We start from the raw sequence: 27053 nt of genomic DNA, 5'->3' as shown, positions 1-27053 counted from the left end.
AACTCCATTGCCTCTTCTTCCCCTTTTTCACTGGACGGTGAATATGGGACCAATGCACCAACCTATAAATGAAAAAATAGCTTATTTTCAATTTGTTATCCCTGCTGTTAAAATTTGGATTATTATTGCTTAAAAGAATTTGGTTAATTCCACTTAAGATAATATAAGATATGACATAGAAGGTGGCCATTTTTTTTTCGCGGCGCATACCTGCAGTGCATCCTGCGGCGCATTCCTGACCCCGCGGTGAATCCCTGCGGCGTACCCTGTGGCGCTTTTCTGGCCCGCGGTGCATTCCCTACCTCGCAGCTCGAGCCCGAGGCGCTTTATGCAGCGCCTCCCGAAGCTCTTCCCAGCCCCCTTTACATAATGCCCTTCAAAAGATTGAAATATTTCTAATTCCATACAGATTCAGTAAACACTTGAATTTAATTATGGAGGTTAGATGAATAAGTTTGAATTTCAAAATGCTGAGAACCGTTAACTTGCATTCCCCACACTAAAATCATTGGCACGATATAAACATTCAGTGTAAATGAGCACGTCAATATGTGACAGATGGGATAATCTCTCTCTTAAAACTATGTGAATGGAATAGAGTTTCAAAGGCGGTGAGCATTAGCAGTAATTGACTGCGCTTTTTAAGTGACCAAAAAGATTCGAGGGCAACTATGCCCCCCCTTTTCAGTAATATCAAATAGCAATTATTATTTTTGGGGGTATAACTTGTCCCACTCTTACACGGAATTCTGATTCCTCAAAGATCTACCGCCAATTTGCAGACAATTCACAGCTAATTTTCTTGGTCAAACAATAGAATTACGTAAAAGCATTGAAAGCCTAGACTTGGCGCCCTAACCATCGCTAATGATAGAGCAAAACAGAAAAAGGGGATGAAACAGATCTATTTATATGTTTGTGCGGAGAGCTTATGTCAAAACATAGCGGCTTAATGTCTAAGAATTGACAGAAGTCGGCAGACACTTTAGCTGGAAATATAGAAGGAATTTAACTAAAAATTATTTCTATTTGCGGGGGTTAGGTTTTGAGGGTAAAAAGAATATATTTGCGTTTTCCATTGAGTATAAAGATTGTATAGTGGTTGGGTTTGGGGGGGGGGTGGTGGTTAATATCTCGCAGAGATAAGTTTATATTGGGATTGAAAAAGAAAAAAAACATTGGAAGAAATAGATAGGTAGGAAAAAAATGCTTACATTTGCATATCCTGGCAGCACTTGGGTGCCAGATGGTCCAGGTAACATGTGTTCGATGGCAGACGGGGCGACATTAATTTCTTGTGCAGCTGAGCCAGCAATGTCATATGGCTGTGCAGCCAGGACAGGGGCTGGTACAGACGGCTGCACTTGGGCAGGCAGTGCGGAGCTGGGGGGTTTTGGCCAGCGACCATATTGCATGACAGTAGCCTTCACAGGGGGCGCATTATTAGCCCTCGCTCTCTTACTGGGTGGTGGCGACGAGCATTCTTCGCTATTTGCGTTAGCCCTAGCTCTCTTCGATGTAGGGGCAGCAAATTCTTCATGATGTGCATTAAAAAAGAGAAAAAAATTAGTAACGAAATAATTTCCTCCTTTTTACAGAAGGAAAGGTAAATTAACCTGAATTTTGTTTAGAAAAAAATTTATCTCATTTTAGTAAACTAGAAAGTTAAAATTTCGAAATGTTATAAGATCATGAATCAGAGGGAGGCTTTAAATTAGATCGTTAAAACACAGCTTATAGGCCTAAATTACAATCTTGGATGTAAATGTACACATAATAAAGCTATCTTTTTTCTTAGAAACCGTCGGTTCTCTTACTGCCCTCCCCCTTTTAACGAATTTACATTCCCGGAAGCGGTTAGAAGCGATGTATTGGCCCCCCCTTTCTTTTACATAATATCCTAAATATATTGTTAGACTTAATTTGAAAATAATCTGTTTCACCGGTTCTTCGAGAAATACAAGGTTGCGAATCTACAAGTTTAATATACAGCAATCTCTTTGCTTGAAATCGTTTTATTTTGGTCAAAAGTATCCTTTTTATCATTGAAAGCTTTTGTTTAGGTCGCTAACGTAAAGGATTAACAAGCAGGAAGTGCAATTGTGGGGTGTCAGCTAATTAAAACCTTGCAGAAATGTATTGTCAAGTTAGTGGCGGCTGAAATGGAAACGGTATATTAATAGACAGAAGTTGATTGTCACTTTTTGATAGGCTTACAGAAAGAATAAATTTATTGAAAAGGTATTTCTATTGGCAAAGAATTATACTTGTAAAAACAGTGGGGGGGGGGGGTTGGTTTTGAGGGTAAAGGAATATATTTACGTTTTGCATTGAGTATAAAGATTTTATGGTGGTTAGGTTTGTGTGTGTGGGGGGGGGGGGGTTTGAGGGTAAAGGAATATATTTACGTTTTAGCTGAATATACTAGAGGGTGTCCAAGGAAAATAAAAAGTGGAATTTAACGAAAAGGTATTTCTATTTGCGAGAATTTGGGGTTGTAAAACAGTGTGGGGTTAGGTTTTGAGGGTAAAGGAATATATTCACGTTTTGTATTGAGTATAAAGATTGTATGGTGGTTAGGTTTGGGGGGGGGGTTGAGGGTAAAGGAATATATTTACGTTTTAGTTGAATATACGGGAGGGTGTCCAAGGAAAATTCACTTGTAAATAAAAATGCACTTACATGGTAAATTGTGGCTGCCAAGGCCTCAAGCTCATCAATCATGTCAATTGTTCTATCCATTGTGTCACAATACTTTCTGATAATTGAATCACATTGCATGCCCGTTATATACGAAATCTCAAGGTCAAATTGTTATGTAAACAAAGCCCTCTGATTGGCTGAGAAGGAAACACGTGATCTAGCTGTTTCCCGGAAACTCATAACATTTGGCTCGAACAACAACAACAAATACTGTTTCTGGATCATAACATCTGCCTCGAACAACAACAGCAAGGAAGTGTCATTAACTTTGCCTCGAACAACAACAAGAAGGAAGTGTCATTAACTTTGCCCGGAAACGATTTGGTTAATGACTCAATAATCTATGAAAGTGACAAAATTCCTGTTTTTCAAATTCTCACTGACAAAGTCCATAAAAACAGACATAAATGTAACAAAAATCCTGTTTTTCAAATTTTCACTGACAAAATCCATAAAAACATACAAAAATGTGACAAAGTTCCTGTTTTTTTAAAATTCTCACTGACAAAAACCATAAAAACATACAAAAATTTGACAAAGTTCCTGTTTTTTCAAATTCTCACTGACAAAATCCATAAAACATCCATGAAAAACATCAAATAAATCGACCAACACACATAACCATCCATGAATTATGTAAAAAAAGTTATAGGTGGCAGCAGGGGTGTTCTCGTGGGGGATATTATGGCATCTCTACTAACACAGATGGTCAATTTCAATGCTTCTAAAACTTAAGATATGCTGATCTCCCGACAGAAAGTGCCGTATATATACCCCAACATCATCCTTACAAATGAAGCCATAAAGAGAGTCGATGAGCTTTATCTCCTCCAAATTCAGTTCTCGACAAATATCTTTTGGAAAACGACCTTCAATCAGGTGAGACCCTCCTGCGCAAGAAAGCTGGGGGTCATTCTTTGCTGCAAAAAAAGATTCTACCACCCAGCTCAATCATCCCACTTTACAAGTCTTGCATGATACCCATCGCAAATAATTATGAATGCTGGCTGTGTGCTAGTTCACCGAAAACGTTATTGGCATAACTTCAAGAAATCCAGAATAGGGCTAACAGGGCAGGTTCATCACTCTCTCCCGTCTGTTAGTGAAAGGTTTGATGTAGTATCGATTGCTGTTTTCTACAATTGTTTAAATCCGCCTCTTTCTCTAAGGCTTTCTCATATTGTGCTCCCCGCTCTCAAACCAAATAGACAGGTACGAAGGCACAAGGGTTGATTCAATTATCTAAGAGCTTTATGCGACGTTGCACTCCGATTTGGACTGATCTTTGTGAATAAATTATCCCAAGAAGTTTCTTTGTAGACTCCTTCAAAAGAAGATTTAACAGTCATATAACACATCACTATGGATTGTTGTAAAGACATTGATCAAAGCAGATTTTCAAATTTTTCTGGCACCGCAAATTTATGAAAAAAGAAAATAATAAAAATTTAGTTTCTTTCTTTTGCACTGAGGACGGCTTAGCGGAATCTTTGCTCAAAATATCTACTTAACCTTTATTATTTTTTTTATTCACTCATAATTAATTTGCGGTTACAGTGGGCCAATCAGCCTGTACTAGGTTGCATCTTCAAATGCAATCACGATTCAACACAGGAAACAATATCTACAATACAGAAAAAATTCAATGTTCTTGTTATTTATGATATATAAAACTAGAAGATATATCTGAAAATTTAGAAATTTTGCAGTGGAGTAAAAAATTGTGAATTTAAAAAAAGAAAGGAAAAAACAAAAGGTTTAAAATTTTAAGAAAATATGAGGAAAATATGAGAAAATATGTCCAGCCTATAAAAATTCAGAAAAAACTCTTCTTGGTGCAGCAACTCACCTTGAAAACAGGCTTCATGTATGACCTTAGGCCTTGAATAGGACTTCAAAGCCTTCATTTATAGCCTTCAAAGTTTTATCTTTGTCTGTTTAGCTACAAGATTAAGAGCTTCAATTTCGTAGTTAGAAAAGATCGGTGTAAGACAGGTAAAATAATGGTTGAGCAATAAACAGAGTTCTAAACAATCAAGTTGGACATGTACCATTCGATACTTCTATCTAAAGTAGGAAGTATGGGAAAATTCAACTTGCGTAACCTAGAAAACCATTCCCTAAGAAGGAAGTAAAACCTTGCCGTTTCTGTTTAAGAAAAGAAGGAATTTATGTGTGACATAAACATTTTTTTTTCTCTAGTTTTGTAATAAAAAGACACTAAACTTGTTTGAGGCTTAATTTTTATTCCAGAAAAATAACAGGAAAAAATGCTATGTTTATTTTCTCTCCGATAGTTGTAAATAATTGCACGAGATAGTAAATTTACAGAGTGAAAGAAAGAGAAAGAAGGAATTTTTTATTCCTTAAACTCTCAAAATATATTTCAGAGCAGTCATTGTAAAGGTCAAATCCCCCAAAAAACAAAAACAAAACAGAGAATTGATTTATAGGAGTCATTCTGAAATAACTAGAATAAAAAGTCAAACTTAAGCGTAAAGAGAGAGGTGTTAAAGAGGGGGCATCCTCCTCGTATAAGTAATAATTATGTTTGTCCCCCGTTTTTTTAGAATCGGGCAAATTTTCTCAGGCTCGTAATCTTTGATGGGTAACATTAAACTTAATGAATCGTATGTACTTGGAATCATCATAAAAAGTCAATTCTTTTAATGGGTATATTGTTATCAAAAAATTTTTTTAGGCTGTCGGTTATTATTGGGCTAACTTGCTCCTTACTTACTGTGTGTTACCATGAACTGTTTTTTTTTTAGGCTTTCGGTTATTATTGGGCTAAGTTGCTCCTTACTTACTGTGTGTTACCATGAAGTGTTTGATCAAACAGTTCGTGGTAACGAACTGTAAGTAAGGAACGACCGGCTCAATAGTAACCGAAACTCCAGAAAACGGATTTCAATGGATTTTATACTGATTTCAAATATATAATTCTATTAAGTTAATGTTACCCATCAAAGGTTACGAGCCTGCAAAAATTTGTATGATTTTTGAAAAAAGGGGAAACACCCCCTAAAAGTCATATAATCTTAACGAAAATCTCACCATGAGATTCAGTGTACCAGAAAACACTACTGTAGAGATTCTATGCTCCTATCTGCAAAAATGTAGGATGTTGTATTTTTTGCCAGAAGAAAGATCACGGATGTGTGTTTATTTGTTTGTTAGTTGTTTATTTTCCCAGGGGTGATTCGTATCAACCCAGTGGGCCTAAAACTTCGGGATAGGGCTCATTGTAACGGAAATGAAAAGTTCTAGTTCCCTTTTCAAGTGACCAAAAAAATGGAGGGCAATTAGGCACCCTCCCATGACACTTTTTTCCCAAAATCGTCCATCAAAATTTTAGATAGCTATTTGGTTCAGTAGAATTGAAAGCCCCAGTAACTATGTCTTTGGAGATAGCATGACCCCCGCTAGCCCTGGAGAAAGGCCTTTAATTTATAAAATTTGTCGATTGTTTACTTATAGTATTTGTTATTGGGAAGTATGCATACATTTTTCGGGTGGGGAGGGGGAGGACAAATTTTAGGCTGGGGTTATGTTTCACGGTGAGAATTTTCTACGAAGACGGAGGTTTCCAGAGGTCGAACTTTTCAGGGGAAATTTTATACTTGGGGAACTTTTCAGAATTCCTACACAAAATTTCTTTATAAGTCTTACTTTCTCTTTTCCGATTCAATTTTACGCACGGAGATGTTAAGGGAAATTTTCCAGGGTAAATTTTCACCAGAATTGAATTATCCAGAGCATGTTTCCGTGGAAGGCGGATTTTTTCCGTGAAGGTAGAGTCAGATATCTTGGCTTTATTTAAAAAACGATCAGAAATTAGATTTAAAAAGAAATTTTTTTTCAACTGAAAGTAAGGACCAATAATAAAACTTAAAACGAACAGAAATTATTTAGTATATGAAGGGGATCCCCCCCCCTCAACACTTCGCTCTTTACGATAAAGTTTACATTTTGCCACAAGAAACATAATCGTCATATTTTTAAATTTTACTACCCAGAATCTAGTTACCTTGAATCGTGTTGATTTATCTCCAATGTTTCAAATACAATTTTGATTCGTTCTTGATACCTGGAAGCAAAGAGAAAAAATCACAAATAGTTTTCAAAATTCCTCTACAGTTGGTATTTAAAATTTTTCATTTTGATGTGAGTAACACCAAATATAAAAGCAAAGTGTAAATAGGACTGCTTTAAAACAAAAACAAACAAAAATATGTAGTCTAGATGCATCACAAACGGTTACTGGAAAGTCGCAAACGGTGTTTGAATTCCTCCAGAGTTGGTATTTTAAGTTTTGTTATGTCACTTACTCCAAACATCAGGTCAAAATTGGAATACAAACGCCCTAAAACAAAATCCAGTATGTGGCTTATATGATTGTAAACGGTGTTCAATCGGTTTCTGAAATTTTTAATTACTACACTAATATTGTAATATAAAAATCCAAGATAAAAAACCTGTTAAATATATATTCCAAAAATAGTATTTGGTCTCAATCTAAGTTTTTTAAGTTTTTTTTTTTTTAATTTATAGATTTTTTTAAGTAGATGATTACAAGATCAGAATTAAAAGATATCACTGTTGAAGTTAAAAGTGTTTTTCGGAAGTCTAAAAGTAAAATAATGTAGGAAAAAATTTCAGAAATGGTATTTGAGTTCCATCAAAGGTGGTCCTTAGGGATTTTCAATCTGACTCCTTTATTTCTTATTTTACATAAAAATAATTGTATTAAGTTAAGAGGACTCATTCGATGACAAAAGTTAAAATATAGAATTATTTTAATTTGTAGAACGAATCAGATAGTATCCAGCTGCCCATTATATACTCTGTGTTTGTCCAGCCATCCCGGAGATACAAATGGCATCAGATCAAATTTCAAAGCAGCCATGTTGATCAAAATGGTTAGCCAGCTTAAAAGATTTGTGTACAGGTGCAATCTCGGGCCTGGAGCCGAGTCGCGATTTCAACAAGGTATGATGTATCAACACTGCATAGCATAGAAATCCATACCCAATAAACTTGAAATTTGGTCGTCAGGCTGATCAATCTTCTTTTTCAAAAAAAAGAAATAAAACAAATTCACACACTTTTACTTTTATGTGAATCTCAATTGGGATACCATCCTTGATTTCAATCAATATCCAAGATAATTGTCGAAACAGCCCAGGAGATTCTAAAATATCCTTAAGGATCCTATAAGATCCTAGAAATCGTATAAGTTTAGTAGTAAACCGCGAGCAGAAGGGCAGTCATGGGAAGTAGATAAAACAATTGCCAAAACACTGTATAATTCATTAGTATCTTTACTACGCATTAAACTAATGACTCTTTTTTGTCCTGCATGATAATCAGAATCTGACAATTTCTCTATCATTTTTCTACAATAACCCCTCACTAATTTAGCGTGTTTCATAATTAATGAATTGATTCCTGATTGAAAAGTGCATTGATTCCTGATAATTCCCTATGACTAATAAAAGGACAAAAATAAATAGTGAGAAGAAAAAGGCAAAGGCGCGTCTACAGCAAAATCTTGGGGTGGCCAACGTGACACGGGAAAATGTGACAATAATTGACCAAATTGAGAAGTTTATTTAAAAAAGAGTAAATAAAAAAGAAAAAACAAAATGAGGGCACCAGAAAAAAATCTTGGGGGGAGGCACCCTTTGAATCCATTCCTGGAATAAAGAGTCTATTGCGTTGCAATTACAACTTGTAAAATTTATGTAGATTATCTATGCCATAATTAATTAAAACAGGATAGACATCTAATATATGGGGGGTCATCACTGGTGGAAAAGCTTGAATTAGCATTTGGGTTAAGTAAAAAAACAACCTGCAAAATATTTTGTGGAAATGGGTGACTTTATGGGTATATAAGACCAGTAAAAGAATATGAAGAGCAAATTTTGTGTGAGAAGTATGAATGTTCCTTGGTAAAGCCTTGAACAATACATAAAACAAAGCCAAATGGATTAGTTAACTTTTGATATGAAATTATTGCGTATATGAATACTTTAGCAACTGCTCAAATGTATTGGCCAAAGAAAACTTCTATACAAATTTTTGGAATAAATTACAAACTAATATGTGGAATCAATTTTGACAATAATGCAAATCCAATTTTAACGTCTAAAGATAAAATTGATCAAAGGAAAATAAAAGGACAAAGGATCCCTTATTTTTTAACTTTATTCGTTATTTTGTGTCTTATTTTGTGATATCTTGGAATTCAAAAGAGTTAATCCTCTACTAGGGATCAATAAGTCCGTGTTTTATGAAGGTGCTCCGCATTTTGAGTTCTGTGTTAGATCTGACTTTTCTGTTTTTAATACTCTCCTGTTCAGCTCCTGTACAGCTCCTGTTCAGCAGCTTCACCAGCGTAGAGCAAACCATATATCAGGGCCTTTAGTCATCTCAAGAGTGGTCTGTCCTGGGCAAGGTTTGGAGCTTCTTTGGGTTCGATGTTACTGGTAGTGTGTAGTATGTAAACCATAGATGAATTTCCCCATATTGATTGTGGTCTACCCCTGGGATTTTTTCATCAATTTTCGGGTATTTGAGCAGACAGGCGACGTGGATGACCATACCAACGCAGTTAGTAAGATTGGAGCTGCTTTGACAGGGGTGGCTACTTAAACGACCGAAGGATCTCCAAGTTTCTTACCCTGTCTAACCATCTAACATGTCCGATTGTATGGGGGTTCTTCTACCTTCATCGTCCGCGTCGTTTCTAATCTATCAATTTTTTTTGTATGTCCTTATTACTCAGAAAAAACTGTAGTACTCCTAACGCTCAAATTGTGACAACACATACTAAGGAGCTTTAAGCTCATCAAAGTTCATTTAAATCCTTAATTTTTATTTCTGTTTTCTATGACAAAATTCTTGGTGCCAGGCAGCTAAAAACCTAGGGCTTCATATGCTACTTATGAAGGAATCACCCAAAGAGTTTTCAGGGATTAAATCTCTCAGGAGGCCCTTCCAAATGGAGATGTAGCATCTTATAAGGCTGTTCTTCAAGCATTCAGGGTGGGATGTCTCTTTTTGTTTTCCCAGCCGTACCCTGTTTCTGCATGTTTGCCGTATTGGATTGACAAGTTGCAGCACAAATAGATATAACTAGTCAGAGGATGGTGAATGTACTTGTAGAAAATATCCCCTGATGCCGCATCAAATCCCTAAATGAGAGTTTTCTAAATTTTCTCAATTAGTGCTACGGCTGACCTTTGAAGCATTGTTTTGGGTTTTTTGGAGATATGTCAGCAGGGTTGTAGAAGAAACTAGAAGGTAAAGAATATGGCTATGGATTTTACAATCCTTGCCGGCGGTGCTGATCTCCGTTTTATGGCCCTTCATCATGAAGGGTTTTAGGAACTCCTACGAAAAACCGACATCCATATTCGGCAATATACCTGTTGTGTGACTTATACAGAAGGATAATCAAGCTAGATGGTAGATGGTTCTCAGAATGAACAATCACACTCAGCTTTCTCATTCAGAGGGATTGAGTCCAATGGAGATTTGTACCCCAAGAGAGGTCAGAGGAGAAATGAATTTCCAAGAGACCAATTTTCTCAACTGTTTTCCTGTGCACTTAAATTGAGTGACTTAAACTGTGCACTTAAATAACTGTATTCCAAAGTTATTGAAAAAGCAAGTTTACAAATTATGTTAATTGTGTCAGATCTGTCTTTGAGCGGGTCTCTGAATCCTCATTTGAAATAAACTGATTTATACCAGGAAAGTAAACTGTTTGTAAAAGTAATAAAAATAAAAATAAGAAAATCAAGCAAGAATCATAAATAGCTTTTGTAGAAACAAAATATAACTATAAGCTATCTTTACTGAAGAGACATAATTATAATAGCTATTGTGAGTGGTAGAATAATGTTTTAATGCTAAAACATTCAAGATATAACTGAAAGCATAAAACAAAAGTAAGATATCTGCTATATGTGTAGTATTATACGTTAGGAATATATTCTGAAATGGAATTATTAAAAAGAATCTAATATGGTAGAGAATCAAAGCACAAAACACTAAGGTAACAAAGCAATATCTCTCCTATAAGTGTATTATTATACATCCAAAATATCTTCTGATACGGAATTATTTAAACAAAATCCAATATGGTATAGAACCAAAGCACAAAGCAAAAGTAAAATGTTTGCTATATGTGTATTATTACGTGTCCAAAATATTTTTTTTATATGGAATTATTACAAAACCCAATATGGTAAAGAATCAAAGAACAAAACACTACGGTATAAAAAAAAAAGATGTCTACTGTATGTGTACTATTAAACGTTCCTAAAAAATCATTTCCACAAAGTGTGATACAAAATCAAAGAGCCATTCAGTTTAGCAGTTTAATTTACGGTGGATAATCTGCTGGTGGGGTATCAGAGTTCAGTGAACAGAGTTGCCCTCTTAGTTTGCAGGGACTTTGGGTTTTACTCCCACCAAAGGCAGATTTTTTTATCAAATTGGATATCTCATGGAGTAGATATCTTGAAATGTCCATCTATTTTTTTTTTCGTTTGACAAATGCCCTCCACCTTTTATCTTATTGAAGGCTAATGTGTATTTTTTAAGATTTTTGCGAAGGTTTTTTTCAAGTGAAATTGTATTTCCATTGATGAAATGTGCACATTAAGCACAGTCTTGATTTTGCACGAATGGGAACCGTTATTGCGTAGCTTGACATTTGGCTCAAATTGTTTTAACTTTTTCCCTTCCTAAGGATCAGGCCAAAGAACCAAAATATTTTAAATTTTGGCTTAATATCGTGTTTTGCGATTTTTAGAGCTGCTCTGAAAAAATAATTTATATTTTCGTGCAATTTTCATTTGTTTGCCATATTTTAATATTCATTACTGCAGCTTTCTTCTTCTTGAAGAAGGCCATTCCCTCCCCCTTTGCTCCTTTCAGAAAAAAAAATTTTAGTTCCCAATTATCTAACTACCTTGGGTTGATATTCCTAGTATAAAAAAATGAATATAGCAAGTCAAACTTTATAAGAAATATTTGCAGGATAATAAAAGTCTCTCTCTCTCTTTCCCTTTCTCTCCAAGGAAAGCAATGTGTAAATATTTTTACGCATGGCACCCTACCCTAGCCAAAAATTATTAATTACCTCATATGTAAAAATACCAATATTACCTTTGTTAGATCTGAATGTTTTGCACTACCGTCTACAACAGACAAAAATCGGATTTTTAAATAATGCAAGTTGTAAAATCAAGTAGTTGAACTGGGGCATTTACGTAAAGTATAGCTAAAAAATAGTCGTTTTAACACAATAAAATGCATAAGTTTTAAAATTAAAACAAGTTTCAATATTACAATAGATAATAAAAGGGGTTAAGAAAAATCAGCTTTAATTTATTAAATAAACCCCTTTAAACTTTCCGCTGCAAAATTTATACTGTAGAACCAAGGTCATATCCAGTTTTTTTGTTGGGGGGGGCTGGGGTACTAAAACTAATGTTAACAATATATTTGTTGAGAACGCACGGCTGTCCAAACGTCTTATTCTTAGTTTTTTATACACTTCTTCAATTAACCATCCTGGGAATATTTGCTAAAACAGTTTTGCTAAAATATTTTTTGCTAAAATAGTTTTTAGACATTTTTTTGTTTCCTTTTTTAAATTCAACGGTCAACGGATATTTTGCGAAATGAATGTTCAAGTTTGGAAAACACATATGGTGGCAAAAATAAGTTTTTGAGGCATTTTGAACTAAAAGGATAAAGTAAATTAAAGGTAAATATAGTAGGGAGAATATTATACCAGACATCCTGAAAGTATTACAAGAGGCAAAGTGTAAAAACTGTACCCTGGCCCGGAATTTTACCTGAGGGATTTTCACGAACAACCCGTTCTAAAAATAATAGTATATATTCTTTAAACTGATAAACGTTGGTCTAGTTTTAACTTCTAATAAAAAAAAATTTCAGTTCAACTCTTTGTTTGCTAATCAAGATTCTCTCAAATCAATTGCACAATGAACAAACATAATACTTTATCAAGTATTAGTAAGTGGGTGTTGTGGATATGCTCATTGACCGCTCCTTAGAAAAACATCAGTTTATTATTTTTGGTTTAAGTAGTTTACATCTATTTTAAGCAATACAAATCAAAAAACATACATAACTGCAATAAATTTCTAGTCTGCTTTTGCGCCATCTATTTTGAAAAAGATAGATGGTGCAAAAAATGATTTCAAGGCTAGAGTTTAGAAAGAGAATAAGTTGATTTTTAGATGGAATTAATTCAGGAAAATTTAACCTCGAACCAATAATTTATTGCTGATGTTCAATGCACTAGACCAGTATTACAAATTAACTAATTGGAAAGGTTTTTTTTTATATTCTAAAAACATGTTATAAAAGAAAGTCTACTAAGTGGCAACAAAATGCCCTCAAAAAATTCAGCCCCTAGAGACTACATCTTAGAAGATTACAATCATAAAAATCCGACCAGTGAAAAAGTGTATCAATGTAAAACTTCACAAATATAGTATTTTATTCGTGGAAGATTACTTCCAAGAAGTTTTAACCCTTCGGATTATTTTAGCTATACTGTTATAAAAGATTATACAAACATTCCGGCCACAGAACACTGTACCAAAGACATATTTCTCTTACTAAAATTATGCGCACAGTCCTATCTTCCATTGAATCTTTTTTGTTGCAACCTTCCAGGGGTGTATTTCTTGCAAGTACAATTATGATGTGTACAATTTTCTCCGAGTGCAATATTCCACGGGTTCGATATTTCCTATGCGCAATTACCTGTGGGTAACGGTATGAAAAGTTATTTAGGGGAAAGGAAATGCGTAAGAATTTTGGGTACTGTTGTATTAGCTCGAACCCACGCAAGAAGTGAAGTTTGGTTAAGGTTAAATAGGATAAAAATAGGATGGAAATATAATAATTGAAAAACAAAGATCGGCTATATACTTGCACATTAGGGGGGGGGGGGGATAAAGCTGAGCATATATTAGATACATAACCTAACCTAGATACCTTTTTTCCCCCTAAGCCCCAAAAAACGATAGTTTAAATATTGTAAATGCAATGACAAACCACGGTTTGTCTATCTATTTTGAAAAAGATAGATGGTGCAAAAAATGATTTCAAGGCTAGAATTTAGAAAGAGAATAAGTTGATTTTTAGATGGAATTAATTCAGGAAAATTTAACCTCGAACCAATAATTTATTGCTGATGTTCAATGCACTAGACCAGTATTACAAATTAACTAATTGGAAAGGTTTTTTTTATATTCTAAAAACATGTTATAAAAGAAAGTCTACTAAGTGGCAACAAAATGCCCTCAAAAAATTCAGCCCCTAGAGACTACATCTTAGAAGATTACAATCATAAAAATCCGACCAGTGAAAAAGTGTATCAATGTAAAACTTCACAAAAATAGTATTTTATTCGTGGAAGATTACTTCCAAGAAGTTTTAACCCTTCGGATTATTTTAGCTATACTGTTATAAAAGATTATACAAACATTCCGGCCACAGAACACTGTACCAAAGACATATTTCTCTTACTAAAATTATGCGCACAGTCCTATCTTCCATTGAATCTTTTTGGTTGCAACCTTCCAGGGGTGTATTTCTTGCAAGTACAATTATGATGTGTACAATTTTCTCCGAGTGCAATATTCCACGGGTTCGATATTTCCTATGCGCAATTACCTGTGGGTAACGGTTTGAAAAGTTATTTAGGGGAAAGGAAATGCGTAAGAATTTTGGGTACTGTTGTATTAGCTCGAACCCACGCAAGAAGTGAAGTTTGGTTAAGGTTAAATAGGATAAAAATAGGATGGAAATATAATAATTTAAAAACAAAGATTGGCTATATACTTGCACATTAGGGGGGGGGGATAAAGCTTAGCATATATTAGATACATAACCTAACCTAGATACCTTTTTTCCCCCTAAGCCCCAAAAAACAATAGTTTAAATATTGTAAATGCAATGACAAACCACGGTTTGCAACCCAATTCTTTATTGAATTAAATTAAAAAAAACAAGTTTTTTAAACTGAAAGTAAGGAGCGACATTAAAACTTAAAACGAACAGAAATTATTCCGTATATGAAAGGGACTGTCCCCTCCTCAACGCCTCGCTCTTTACGCTAAAATTTTTTATTGTTTTAAAAAATAAAGTTGTGAGACAGAGTCAAACTTGTTTTTACACTTGTTTTACAAACTGTCAAACAGTTTAAAACACTTGTTTTTTTTATTTAATTTTTGAAAGTTTTTGAATAAATGCAGGTTTTGATCTTGGCTCACCGTACATGAATAATTAAAAAAAAGTTTTCATATTAATTTACTTTTATTTAGTTAAATGGCTTTCTCGAAACTTGTTTAATTTTATTTACGAACGTTTTTATTAGTAATAAATATACGTAACTTACGAATTAACTTACGTAACGAACTTCTATATTCATATATTTTTAATACGTTTATTATGGGGTTCGCCCCCTAGTCAATACCTTGCTTTTTAAGCAAAAGTTCGAATTTTGTTCCAATTCTTTAATAATGACCGCTTAATCACAAAGGCCGCTAATTAGAATAAATAGCTCTTATGAAAGTACTAAAAAATCTTTGGCTTAAAGAGCGAGGCATTGACTACGGGGTGAACCCAATCATGTATGTAATATTTTCTGTTCGTTTAAAGTTTCGATGTTGCTGCTGTTGCAGTTGAAATATTTGTTTTTTTATATTAAATTTCTGATCTTTTTTTAAATAATGCTGGTAAGTCCGGCGTCCCCTTCATAGCCCTTCATAGCAATGTCCCTTCCCCCATGAAAGCTTCCTTCATGGAAAGATCCTCCCACATAACCCCCGACCCACCCACCCCCCACTACCAGGAAAAATCTCCCCTGAAAACGTTTGTATACTTCCAAATAACCAATACTATATGTTAACATTGGGTAAAGTTCCTAACTTTCAGCTTTCCACCCGGGAACTTCGGGGAATTAAGTCATCCTAAAAGGCATACTTATAATATTTTCGAACATGCTGAACAAAATGGCTATCTCAAAATTTTGATCAGGTGACTTTGGGAGAAAAATGAGCGTGGGAGGGGGCCTAGTTGCCCTCCATTTTTTGTGGTCACTTAAAAAGCGCACTAGAACTTTTAATTACCATTCCATTGAGCCCTCCCACGATATTCTAGGACAACTGGGTCGATACGATCACCCCTGGGGAAAAAAAAACAAACAAACAAATAAACACGCACCCCTGATCTTTCTTCTGTCAAAAAATGCAAAATTCCACATTTTTGTAGATGGGAACTTGAAACCTCTACAGTAGGGTTCTCTGATACGCGGAATATGATGGTGTGATTTCATTAAGGTTCTATAACTTTTCGGGGGTCTTCCCCCCTTTTTTCGAAAATCAGCCAAATTTTCTCCGGTGGCTTCCTTTTGATGGGAAGGATTAAACTTGATGAAACTTATATATTTAAAATCAGCATTAAAATCTGAATCTTTTGATGTATCTATTTGTATCAAAATACCGTTTTCTAGAGTTTCGGTTACCATTGAGCCGGGTCGCTCCTTACTTACAGTTCGTTACTACGAACTGTTTGAAAAGAAACCTGTTTGACTAGTTTCTTAAGCATCCTTCCTATATAATATATCGTATGGGTTCCAGGTCATACAACAGTACCGAATTTTTCTGCAACAAAAAAAAAGGAATTCCATAAAAAAATAAAATATCTGCATTAAAAATAAGACATTTACAATTTGTATTGTTCGTATAAAACCAGTGACGCCTTTTCCAATGACGCAAAAAACAACAAATAAAAATGTGTTTTTTGAATTTTGTAAATGACAAAATTTCAAAAAAGTGAACGGTACGATAACATAAGATATAATGAAGTAAATAGAAATATTCTTTAAATATTCCTTGGATGAGGGGGGGCACCCCCTTTTGCAGAAGCAGCTGACTACTGCAGTATATTGGGATATCATTTTGCTATACGCTATATGTACCACATACGGTAAACTTAGATCTGCCCTATGAGATGGGATTCTCACACAAGAGTGGGTCGACGGATTGCCCAGCAAAGTTCGAGTTGTTAGGATCTAAGAGAATAATTTATGAGGCATCAGATCCTCCAACCTACCCCTTCGCCCAAAAAATTAATGCTGAAAGATCCCTCCCCTCCTCCTGCAAAAATTCTGAAGAATGTAAAAAACATTCCTTTCTCTGGCATCTGAAACTTGAAGACTGTGAAAGAAGACTTTCGACAGTTCTAACAATTTGATAATTTCCACACAGTAGGCTTTGCGGAAAAAAAAGAAAAAAAAAGAAAGAAATTGGCTGAAGGCACAAGATGGCAGAAATCAGAACTTCTTCACTCTATCTCTAGTGTTTCTTAAAAATGACATTGTAACTTTGATTCTTTGTATGACTGAACCCTTTCTCGGTATTCTAAAAGCACTACTTTGACGCAAATCATACCCGAGGAATAATCATACCTCGGTGACTATTTTGTTCCTGAAAAACGTCGAAAATATTTGTATCCATGGCTGCTCTACCTGGTCCTATACACAAGAACGTGCTATCCTGCCATCTATTTTATTCTTGGGTTTTCCAAGGCTGCCACAAGCTATCCTCACTTTAGTTGCCCTTAGGGCTCGATTCTTAGTGAGTCATTATTCTGATCAGAGACAGCAAGGAGCACGAGCTCGGGCAAGGAAGACCCGATTTTAGTGAGAAGCCTTACACAGAAATTGATTTTGGGAAGATTCCGAATCTGAGGAGGAGAGTGTGATAGTAAAAACAGTAAAATCTTAATAAAATATGAATATAAGAATATAAGATGAACATAAGAAATTACTGGAAAAACATGACAATAATGAGCTTTTCAGATCCCGGAGCCCCTCTGAAAATATGCCACAATAAAATACTTGGTTCAACGACCTTCCACGTCTTCCTAAATTCTCGTTTTTGAGAAAACATCAATAAACAAAAATATTAGCTCAATATTAGGCCAAAGTGGGGGTCTAGAAAGGATTCTAGAAGATGGCAAAAGCTTAAAAAAGCTTTGTGCAGGAACCACTTTCAAACTTCATCCAATATAAGAAACAAATTTTTTTTTTAGTCTTGCTAAGTGGGCAGCTCCTATTAATTCCCTTGGAAACCCCTAAAAAACTATGCCTGCTGAACCTAGAAATATTTATTTCAGTTCATTTCAGTTCAATTTATTTATATTCAGTTCAATAATTTCTAAAATCCTAACAAAAAAAAACTGTATATGTGACCGAAATATCTGGTATTTTTGTGAATTTCTATCATCACTGTCTATTAAAAGGATTTTATCCCTATTTGAACTTTTATTTAAAATCCTAACATTATATTTTTCCCGCAAGTCCTGACAGGACCTTCTACTGAATATAATCGCAACAACATAACTAAAAGTGCTAAAAATTGTAATAGAAAACGAGCTTATTTTCCTATAAATAGAAGCCCATTTGTATTTAAAAGGGAGCTTTATCTTAAAGAGTTCTTGAAAATATCTTCAAGCTGATGGCATAATCTTTATATGAAGCACGTAGTTGCTTGTTCCTGTAATTGTGTCCATTGTATTAAGTCAAGCAATATGGATTAAAGATAAATCTTTAGTGCAAAATTTGAAGTTTCCAGAAATTGCATTTAAGGGTAGTGTCTGAGTCATGTCTCTTATTTATTTCAGTATAATCAAACAGTTCGTTGTAATGAGCAGTAAGTAAGCAGCGACCCGTTTCAATGTTAACTGACACTCTAAAACACAAAATTTTGATACCATTAGATACATCAACAGAATCAGATTTTAATTTTGATTTCAAATATGTAAGTTTTACCAGGTGTGGTCCTACCTTTCAAAAGTTAAGTGCCTGAAAGTTTGTGGCTGATTTTCACAGAAAGGGGGAAAGACCCCCTAAAATCTATAGAACCTTAATGAAAATAACACCATCATATTCAGCGTATAAGAGAACCCTACTGTAGAGGTTTCAAGCGTGGAATTTTCCATTTTTTGCCAGAAGAAAGATCACGGATGCGTGTTTATTTTTATTTATTTTTTTTTTTCTTTTCCCCCAGGGTTGATCGTATCGACCCAGTGGTCCTAGAATATCGTGGGAGGGCTCTTTGGAACTTAAATTAAAAGTTCTAGTGCCCTTTTTAAGTGACAAAAAAATGGTCACTTAAAAGTGACCTAGGTCTTTTACTAGGCCCCCTCCCACGCTCATTTTTTTCCCAAAGTCACCCGATCAAAATTTTGAGATAGCCATTTTGTTCAGCATGGTCGAAAGTATTATAAATATGTCTTTTAGGATGATTTAATCCCTCAAAGCCCCCAGGGGGAGGGCTAAAAGTTATGAACTTTACCCAATGTTAACATATAGTATTGGTTATTGGGACCCGGCTCAATGGTAACCGAAACTCTAGAAAACGGTATTTTGATACAAATAGATACATCAAAGAATCGAATATTAATGCTGATTTCAAATATATAAGTTTCATCAAGTTTAATCTTACCCATCAAAAGTTACGCGCCTGAGAAAATTTGGCTGATTTTCGAAAAAAGGGGGAAAGGCCCCCTAAAGGTTAAAAAAACCTTTATGAAAATAACACCATCATATTCTGCGTATCAGAAAACCCTACAATAGAGATTTCAAGCTCCTATCTACAAAAATGTGGAATTTTACATTTTTTGCCAGACGTAAGATCACGGGTGCGTGTTTATTTGTTTTTTTTTCCCAGGGGTGATCGTATCGACCCACTGGTCCTAGAATATCGTTGGAGGGCTCATTGGAATAGAAATTAAAAGTTCTAGTGTCCTTTTTAAGTGACCCAAAAAAATGGAGGGCAACTAGGCCCCCTCCCACGCTCATTTTTCCCAAAGTCACCTGATCAAAATTTTGAGATAGCCATTTTGTTCAGCATGTTCGAAAATATTATAAGTATGTCTTTTAGGATGACTTAATCCCCCAAAGTTCCCGGGAGGAGGGCTGAAAGTTATGAACTTTACCCAATGTTAACATAGTATTTGTTATTGGGAAGTATACAGTACAGACGTTTTCAGGGGAGATTTTTCCTGGTAGTGGGGGGGGGAGGTCAGGGGGTATGTGGGAGGATCTTTCCATGAAGGAAGTTTTCATGGGGGACGGGATATTGCTATGAAGGGGACGCCGGACTTCCCAGCATTATTTAAAAAAAGATCAGAAATTAAATATAAAAAAACAAGTTTTTCAACTGCAACAGCAGCAACATCAAAACTTTAAACGAACAGAAAATATTACATATATGATTGGGTTCACCCCCTAGTCAATTACCACTCTTTAAGCCAGAGATTTTTTAGTACTTTCATAAGAGCTATTTATTCTAATTAACGGCCTTTGTGATTAAGCGGTCAGTTTTAAAGAATTGGAACAAAATTCGAACATTCGCTTAAAGAGCAAGATATTGACTAGGGGGCGAACCCCCTGATATACGTATTAAAAATATACGAATATAGAAGTTCGTTATGTAAGTTAATTCGTAAGTTACGTATATTTATTACTAATAAAAACGTTCGTAAATAAAATGAAACAAGTTTCACGAAAGCCATTTAACCAAATAAAAGTAAATTAATATGAAAATTTTGTTTTAATTATTCATGTACTCTGAGCCAAGATCAAAACCTGCATTTATTCAAAAACGTCCAAAAATTAAATAAAAAAAAACAAGTTTTTTTAACTGAAAGTAAGGAGCGACATTAAAAGTTAAAACGAACAGAAATTATTCCGTATATGAAAGGGGCTGTCCCCTCCTCAACGTCTTGCTCTTTACGCTGAAGTTTGACTTTCTCACAACTCTATTTTTTTTAAACAATAAAAAACTTTAGCGTAAAGACCAAGGCGTTGAGGAGGGGACAGCCCCTTTCATATACGGAATAATTTCTGTTCGTTTTAACTTTTAATGTCGCTCCTTACTTTCAGTTTAAAAAAAACTTGTTTTTTTATTTAATACATACTAGATCGCAAGGTAAATATGTTAAAATTTGAATTAAACTAAGATGTTGATATTAAAATCTGAAATTACACATATTAACTAAAGCTGGAAAGTGCTTTCTTCAGCTAAAAATATAAGTTAGTTGAACCTAGCATTGTTTGTAATTCTTCATGATTTGAATTTATTAAACAGCTTATTAATGGCCAGAAAACTATAGGCAAGAAATACAGAAACTTCATCAGATTTCGCTGCCATGGCAACTCAAATGCATGATTCAGGCGGTATGATTGAGGCCAAAAAACCTGTCTGAAAAATGACAAGAAAGGCGTTGAGGCATAAATGATCAAATAAAAAAAAACTGAAGTGAAAAAAAAACTATATACTTGAAATCAACATCTGAATATAGTTGTTTAATAAAAACTTCCATCCCCTGAAAGTTTTTATCTTATTATTTCAATCTGCTCTACCCGATGTTATCTAAGGAGCCCGATGTTGGCTCCTTAGATGTAAATATATTTAAATATATACAAAAGTTCTATAGAAGTTTAAAAAGTTCTTAAAACTTCTTAGAACTTAGTTCTATATACCTAAGAAGCTTTATATATTTATAAAAGTTATTTTTTCCCCAAAACATTCTATATCTTCTTTTCTGGCTTATAATATAAAAGGAAATTATAGCTTGGCAAAAATTGCTTATGCCCCTAAAGAGTCATTCAAAACACTTAATTAAACAAAAACGGTGTTTATTAATTATAAAAAAAACGAAATACATTTTTCGGCGTTTGCCCTCTCCTGAAAAATTAATGTTGGGTAACATACCACCTTTTGTACCGCTACCAAGGTAGTAGGCATAGCTGTTGATCTATGCCTATGCCGAGTACCCCAACCTGGGCCTATTAGCTTCAGTATTCTTGATGCGTCCTTGAGCTGAAAGTGTCAAGACATAATAAGTCCCATTTTAGAGATACTTTTCCAAGAACGCATTATTCAACTATAGGTGTGAATCAAACTCATTGACTTTTTCCAAATTCCTTATATTTACACTTGCATCTGCAAGCGGGAAGTCAGAGCCTAGTCGAGCACCTTTGTCTCCTGTACCAAATGATTTTAAATGCTGGGATTGTTCTAGACCTATTCTTCACGGGTGTAATTGCTCCTTCACTAAACAAGGGAAAAGACGGGGGCAGTGTTCTTCTTACCTCGCGATAATTGTCGCGCCTGTAATGTGCAAGTTATTTGAATTGCTTGTTGTAAATAGGCTTAGTGCTACATGTAACATGCCGGATAACCAATTTGGTTTCAAAAAGAACATTAATAGAGAACACGCACATTACATGATTTCTAATTTGTTGATTGACGTCGATGATTCAAATGAGACACTGTATTTTTCCGGTCACGATGTCAACCGCGCGTTCGACTCCGGTGTGTACTCTCAGATATTTTTGTATGCTCGGAGGCGCGGCGTGGACAAGTCTATTCTGCGCACGCTGAGGGATATGTATAGTAAATTAAGAGCGCGTGTAAATGTACCGTTTGTTAATGCTTTAACCCTATCTTCTAGTCTTATACCCGTAGAAAAGGGAATACGCCAACAGGCACTTACTTCGCCACCGCTATTCAATAATAGTATTATTTCATCGCAAGAACCGGTTCAGTCTACATGTATCTTTAGAGGCCTCAATGTTTCGCTGATTGATTATGCCGATGACATTTTGAACGCGAGTAGAACACTTGTAGGCATCGAAGAGACTTTCCATGTTTTAGTAAGGAGTACGGTCATAAGCTCTGAGGTCTTTCTTTGAATCGCCAGAAGAGTGAAGTTTTCGTATATAATAGCCGCGTTAAAGGTAATGCACCAGTTGACGTTATTTTGGGAACTTATACGATTAAGTCTTCGTCTAAGATAACGTACATCGGCCTTCCAATATGTTGCGATCTTAAAAAAATTCGTGATTGCCTTGTTTCGTTGTTCGCTGTAAAGACACGCAGAGCTTATGGAATTCTCGTTTGAATGAAGTGCCACTTTAGCCGTTTTCTACTCGCAAGGGTGTATAACGCTTTTGTTTTGCCACATGTGCCTAGCCCTATCTCCGTTTTGGAAAATATTTAGTCCGTCTGATCGCCGCAGTATTCAGTCTACTTTATACAGATATGGCAAGTATCTGCTTCGTTTTCCAATTTGGATGAGGAATTCAAAAATATGTCTGAAGTACGAACCGACGAAAATATCTCGTATGGTATATCCGACCCGCTTATAGCTGTATTGAATCGCCATGCTTAATTTGCAAAGGCATTTGAACCAAGCCACTCTTTGTTATATATCGCAATAACTTAAATTTGTAATTTTTTTTTGTCGTAGTAATGTTCTTAATCTTGTTTTTCTTTAGTTGAGTTTTCTTTGGATATTTTGTTGTTATTTTTTTTTTCTTGTACTCCATTTACAACATTTTGTATGTTTAATAATGGGTAATAAAATAATAATAATAACAATAATAGAATTATGATTCTATGCATATTGACGTTTGCACATGGCGATTACTTCTTAAGAGAAAATCTTTTGGAAATAAATTAATTTTCTTTAACTTTCAGTTTCAGTTTACAAGACAGAAGCGATGATCAATCACATTCTCCCTAAAATATAATTTCATAGCCGTTATTTACATGAACTCATTCAGTTAGGAATAGAAGGCTTGATAGATATATCAGTTACTTAAAAACATTAGTATCTTTACTGCAAGTAGGCAAGGGGGTATCATATCAACTTGGAAGAAAAAAAGATTCACGAAATAAACAATTACATTTTTCTTTAAAAAAAAACTGTTTTCTGTAGCCTCGTCCATCATTTTTTTTATCGGTATGCCTAGGTTACAGCGTTAGCCGGGATCTATAGAGACAGAAAAGGAAATAAAGGCCTAAAAATTTTATTCTAGAATATAGTGTGACTCTGGGTTAAGAACTAAACCTGACCGCTAATTTTTGCATACTCTGGTCTCTATTTTTTTTACATCTCAATGCGATGATCAAACAAAATCAGAGAAGCAAAACTTGGTAAATCAACATTTTTGAAACTTTTATTATACATAATCTGTCTAACTGAGCAAGAAATGTGACCTGATAGACCTTTTGAGCGGTGACCTAAAGTTGCTTTAACACTAAAGAAAAAATACCCTAATTCTTACTCACGAACGGATTCTTCGATCAACGTTCAGATATTTACACTTTCACAAATAAACTGCCTCATTTTTTTTTGGAAGGTATATATTAGGCAAAATTCATAAGGTTGAGTGATACTAATTAGTATATTAACTATATTAACATGTACAGATACGAAACAACTTTTGTGCTCGTTTTTATTGTTTTAGAGGACCTGACAGACGTACTTGCGTTCTTGCATGGCGTACTATACAAAACTAAACTTGGGTCAAATTTAATTATGTCAATCGCACCTGGCCAAACAAGTGCCACATATGAAACACCACACTCATCTTGGCTAAATGGTCTTTCCTGTGAAGTCAAATAACATTTTACATTTACCACGACAGCCAGCCAGTCACAAAATCTAACGATATTAACAAAATGGTTACTGAGTGGTGAAGCTTATCCTAACTTTTCTTTTAGTTCCAAATACTCCTTTCTGCTTGATGAACTGTTATCTCTACCCCTATTATCCCACATTTGACCTTGAAAATTATTTTTGTCAGTCACTACTCTAAATACTTACTGGCCAGAATGACGTTTAAGATAGAATTGACCAATCCTGATGAGTAAGAGAGATCCAAGAAAAATCTAAAATTTGAAAATAGAGACCAACAAAATAAACTCAGTGACAGCAAATAAATAGTAGATATTTTGGGCAGATTTTTAAATCTGTCAAAGTTCTATTCAGTCAAAAGGAAACGTCAAAAACAACAATACTGACTTAGAGCCCCCCCCCCCCCTAAACTGAAAAGTTGGAATTAAAAACCACTCACTGTCAAAACCAAGCCGGACTCTAGACTGATTTGGTATCTTTATTCTGGTATCATATTACAAGGCCACACTTGTAATGTTTATTAAAAGTATGTGAATAATCCTGTCAATAACATAGTCACTTTGAATAAGGGATAACTCCATTTCACATAGGTGACTCTCCTGAAACCCATCAAACTACTGCCCTATTTCTATTTTGTCAGCTTTTTCAAAAATATTTGAGAAGGCGATTTATAAAAGGTTTTATAATTTTCTTAAATCGTCTAATTTCTTCTTGAATTCCAAATTTGGTTTTAGGTCTGGACACAATACTGAAAACGCTATCCTCGCTCTCATCAAATATAGTCATGGATGCTTATATAGAGAAGAAATTCCAGCAACAGTATATTTAGATTTTAAAGAAGCATTCGATACAATATCCTATTGTAATCTATTTTGTAAATTAGATAATTGTGGTGTGCATGGACTGGCGTTGGATCTAGTTAAATCTTATCTGGATAATGGAAAGCAAAAAATAGATGGAGACAATTTCCTCTCTCCACCTGTTCCTCAGTTTTCGAAGGTTGGGGTACCTCAAGGCTCTGCCCTAGGTCCTCTACTTTTTCTAATTTATATAAATGATCTTCCTTGCGCTTTGGCAATCCCATGCCTCAACACACATTTTGCTGATGATACGGCAATTTCACTTTCCGAGGGGAACGACGAGGAGTTGGTTGTGAAACTGGATACTGCATTTTCTAATGTTCTTGATTGGTGTTCATCAAGTTTTATTGCTTTGAATTTACCAAAAAAACTATTTCATAATTTACGGCAGAAAGTCAAATGTTTGTCCTCGCATTACCCGAGTTACTTCTTCAAAATATCTATTATTAATATTTCGGGTGGAAAATGATAAAGTACCTTGGACTTGTGATTGACAAAAGTTGGTTCAATGCGAAGGTTGAAACATTATTTGCCCTACTCTGCTTTACGAAGCATTTATTTTTCTCTGATTCAGTTTAATATTATTGATCGTTCTCTAGTATACTCATCAAACAGTTCGTGGTAACGAACTGTAAGTAAGGAGCGACCCGGCTCAATGGTAACCGAAACTCTAAAAAACGGGATTTTGATACCAAGAGATACATCAAAAGAATAAGATTTTAATTCTGATTTCAAACATATAAGTTTCATTAAGTTTAATCTTACCCATCAAAAGTTACGTGCCTGAGAAAATTTGGCTGATTTTCGAAAAAAGGGGGAAAGACCCCTAAAAGTTATAGAACCTTAATGAAAATCACACCATCATATTCAGCGTATCAGAGAACCCTACTGTAGAGGTTTCAAGCTCCTATCTACAAAAATGTGGAATTTTACATTTTTTGCCAGAAGAAAGATGACGGATGCGTGTTTATTTGTTTGTTTGTTTGTTTGTTTGTTTTTTTTCCCCAGGGGTGATCGTATCGACCCAGTGGTCCTAGAATATCGTGGGAGGGCTCATTGGAACGGAAATTAAAAGTTATAGGGCCCTTTTTAAGTGACCAAAAAAATGTAGGGCAACTAAGCTCCCTCCCGAGCTCATTTTTATACCACAGTCACCCGATCAAAATTTTGAGATGGCCATTTTGTTCAGCATGGTCGATAATATGATAAAATGTCTTTTAGAATGACTTGATCCCCCAAAGCCCCCAGGGGGAGGGCTGAAAGTTATGAACTTTACTCAATGTTAACATATAGTATTGGTTATTGGGAAGTATACAGACTTTTTCAGAGGAGATTTTTTCTGGTAGGTGGGGGAAGGAGAGGGTCGGGGGCTATATGGAAGGATCTTTCCATGAAGGAAGTTTTCAGGGGGGAAGGGACATTGCTATGAAGGGCGCGCCGGATTTCCCAGCATTATTAAAGAAAAAGATCAGGAATTAAATAGAAAAAAAGCAAGTTTTTCAACTGATCAACTGATTGTGATTAAGAGGTCATTTTTAAAGAACTGGAAAAAAAATTCGAACATAGTTTAAAGAGCAGAGTATTGACTAGGGGGCGAACCCCCTAATATACGTGTTAAAAATTTATGAATATAGAAGTTCGTTACGTAAGTTAATTCTAAGTTACGTATATTTATCACTAATAAAAACGTTCGTAAATAAAATTAAACAAGTTTCGATAAAGGCATTTAGAAAAATATAATATTAATTTCTTTTTTTAATTATTCATTTACTTTTATCAAAAATAAAAAACTGAATAAATTCAATAAATTTCAAAAATTAAATAAGAAAAACAAGTTTTTTTTAACAGAAAGTAAGGAACGAGGTTAACACTTAACACAAAAAGAAATTATTCCGTATATGAAGGGGGCTGTCCCCTCCTCAACACCTC

The 27053-nt window shown here is 34.9% G+C and overlaps 1 protein-coding gene across 1 annotated transcript in view; it reads right to left on the bottom strand.

The window, feature by feature from the left end:
• Sol1 (CUB domain-containing protein Sol1) overlaps window positions 1-27053 on the bottom strand; it is a 988790-nt gene that overhangs the window by 339701 nt on the left and 622036 nt on the right. Inside the window, exon 7 of the mRNA XM_089107833.1 lies at window positions 6734-6793. Within this exon, the coding sequence (XP_088963959.1) occupies window positions 6734-6793 (60 nt within the window). The remainder of the gene's footprint in view (window positions 1-6733; window positions 6794-27053) is intronic.

This window comes from Artemia sp. Qi Xiang Cuo, chromosome 2 (genome assembly GCF_049724085.1).
Source record: "Artemia sp. Qi Xiang Cuo chromosome 2, ASM4972408v1, whole genome shotgun sequence".
NCBI lineage: Eukaryota > Metazoa > Arthropoda > Branchiopoda > Anostraca > Artemiidae > Artemia > Artemia sp. Qi Xiang Cuo.
This window is presented reverse-complemented; position numbering and strand designations above follow the sequence as displayed.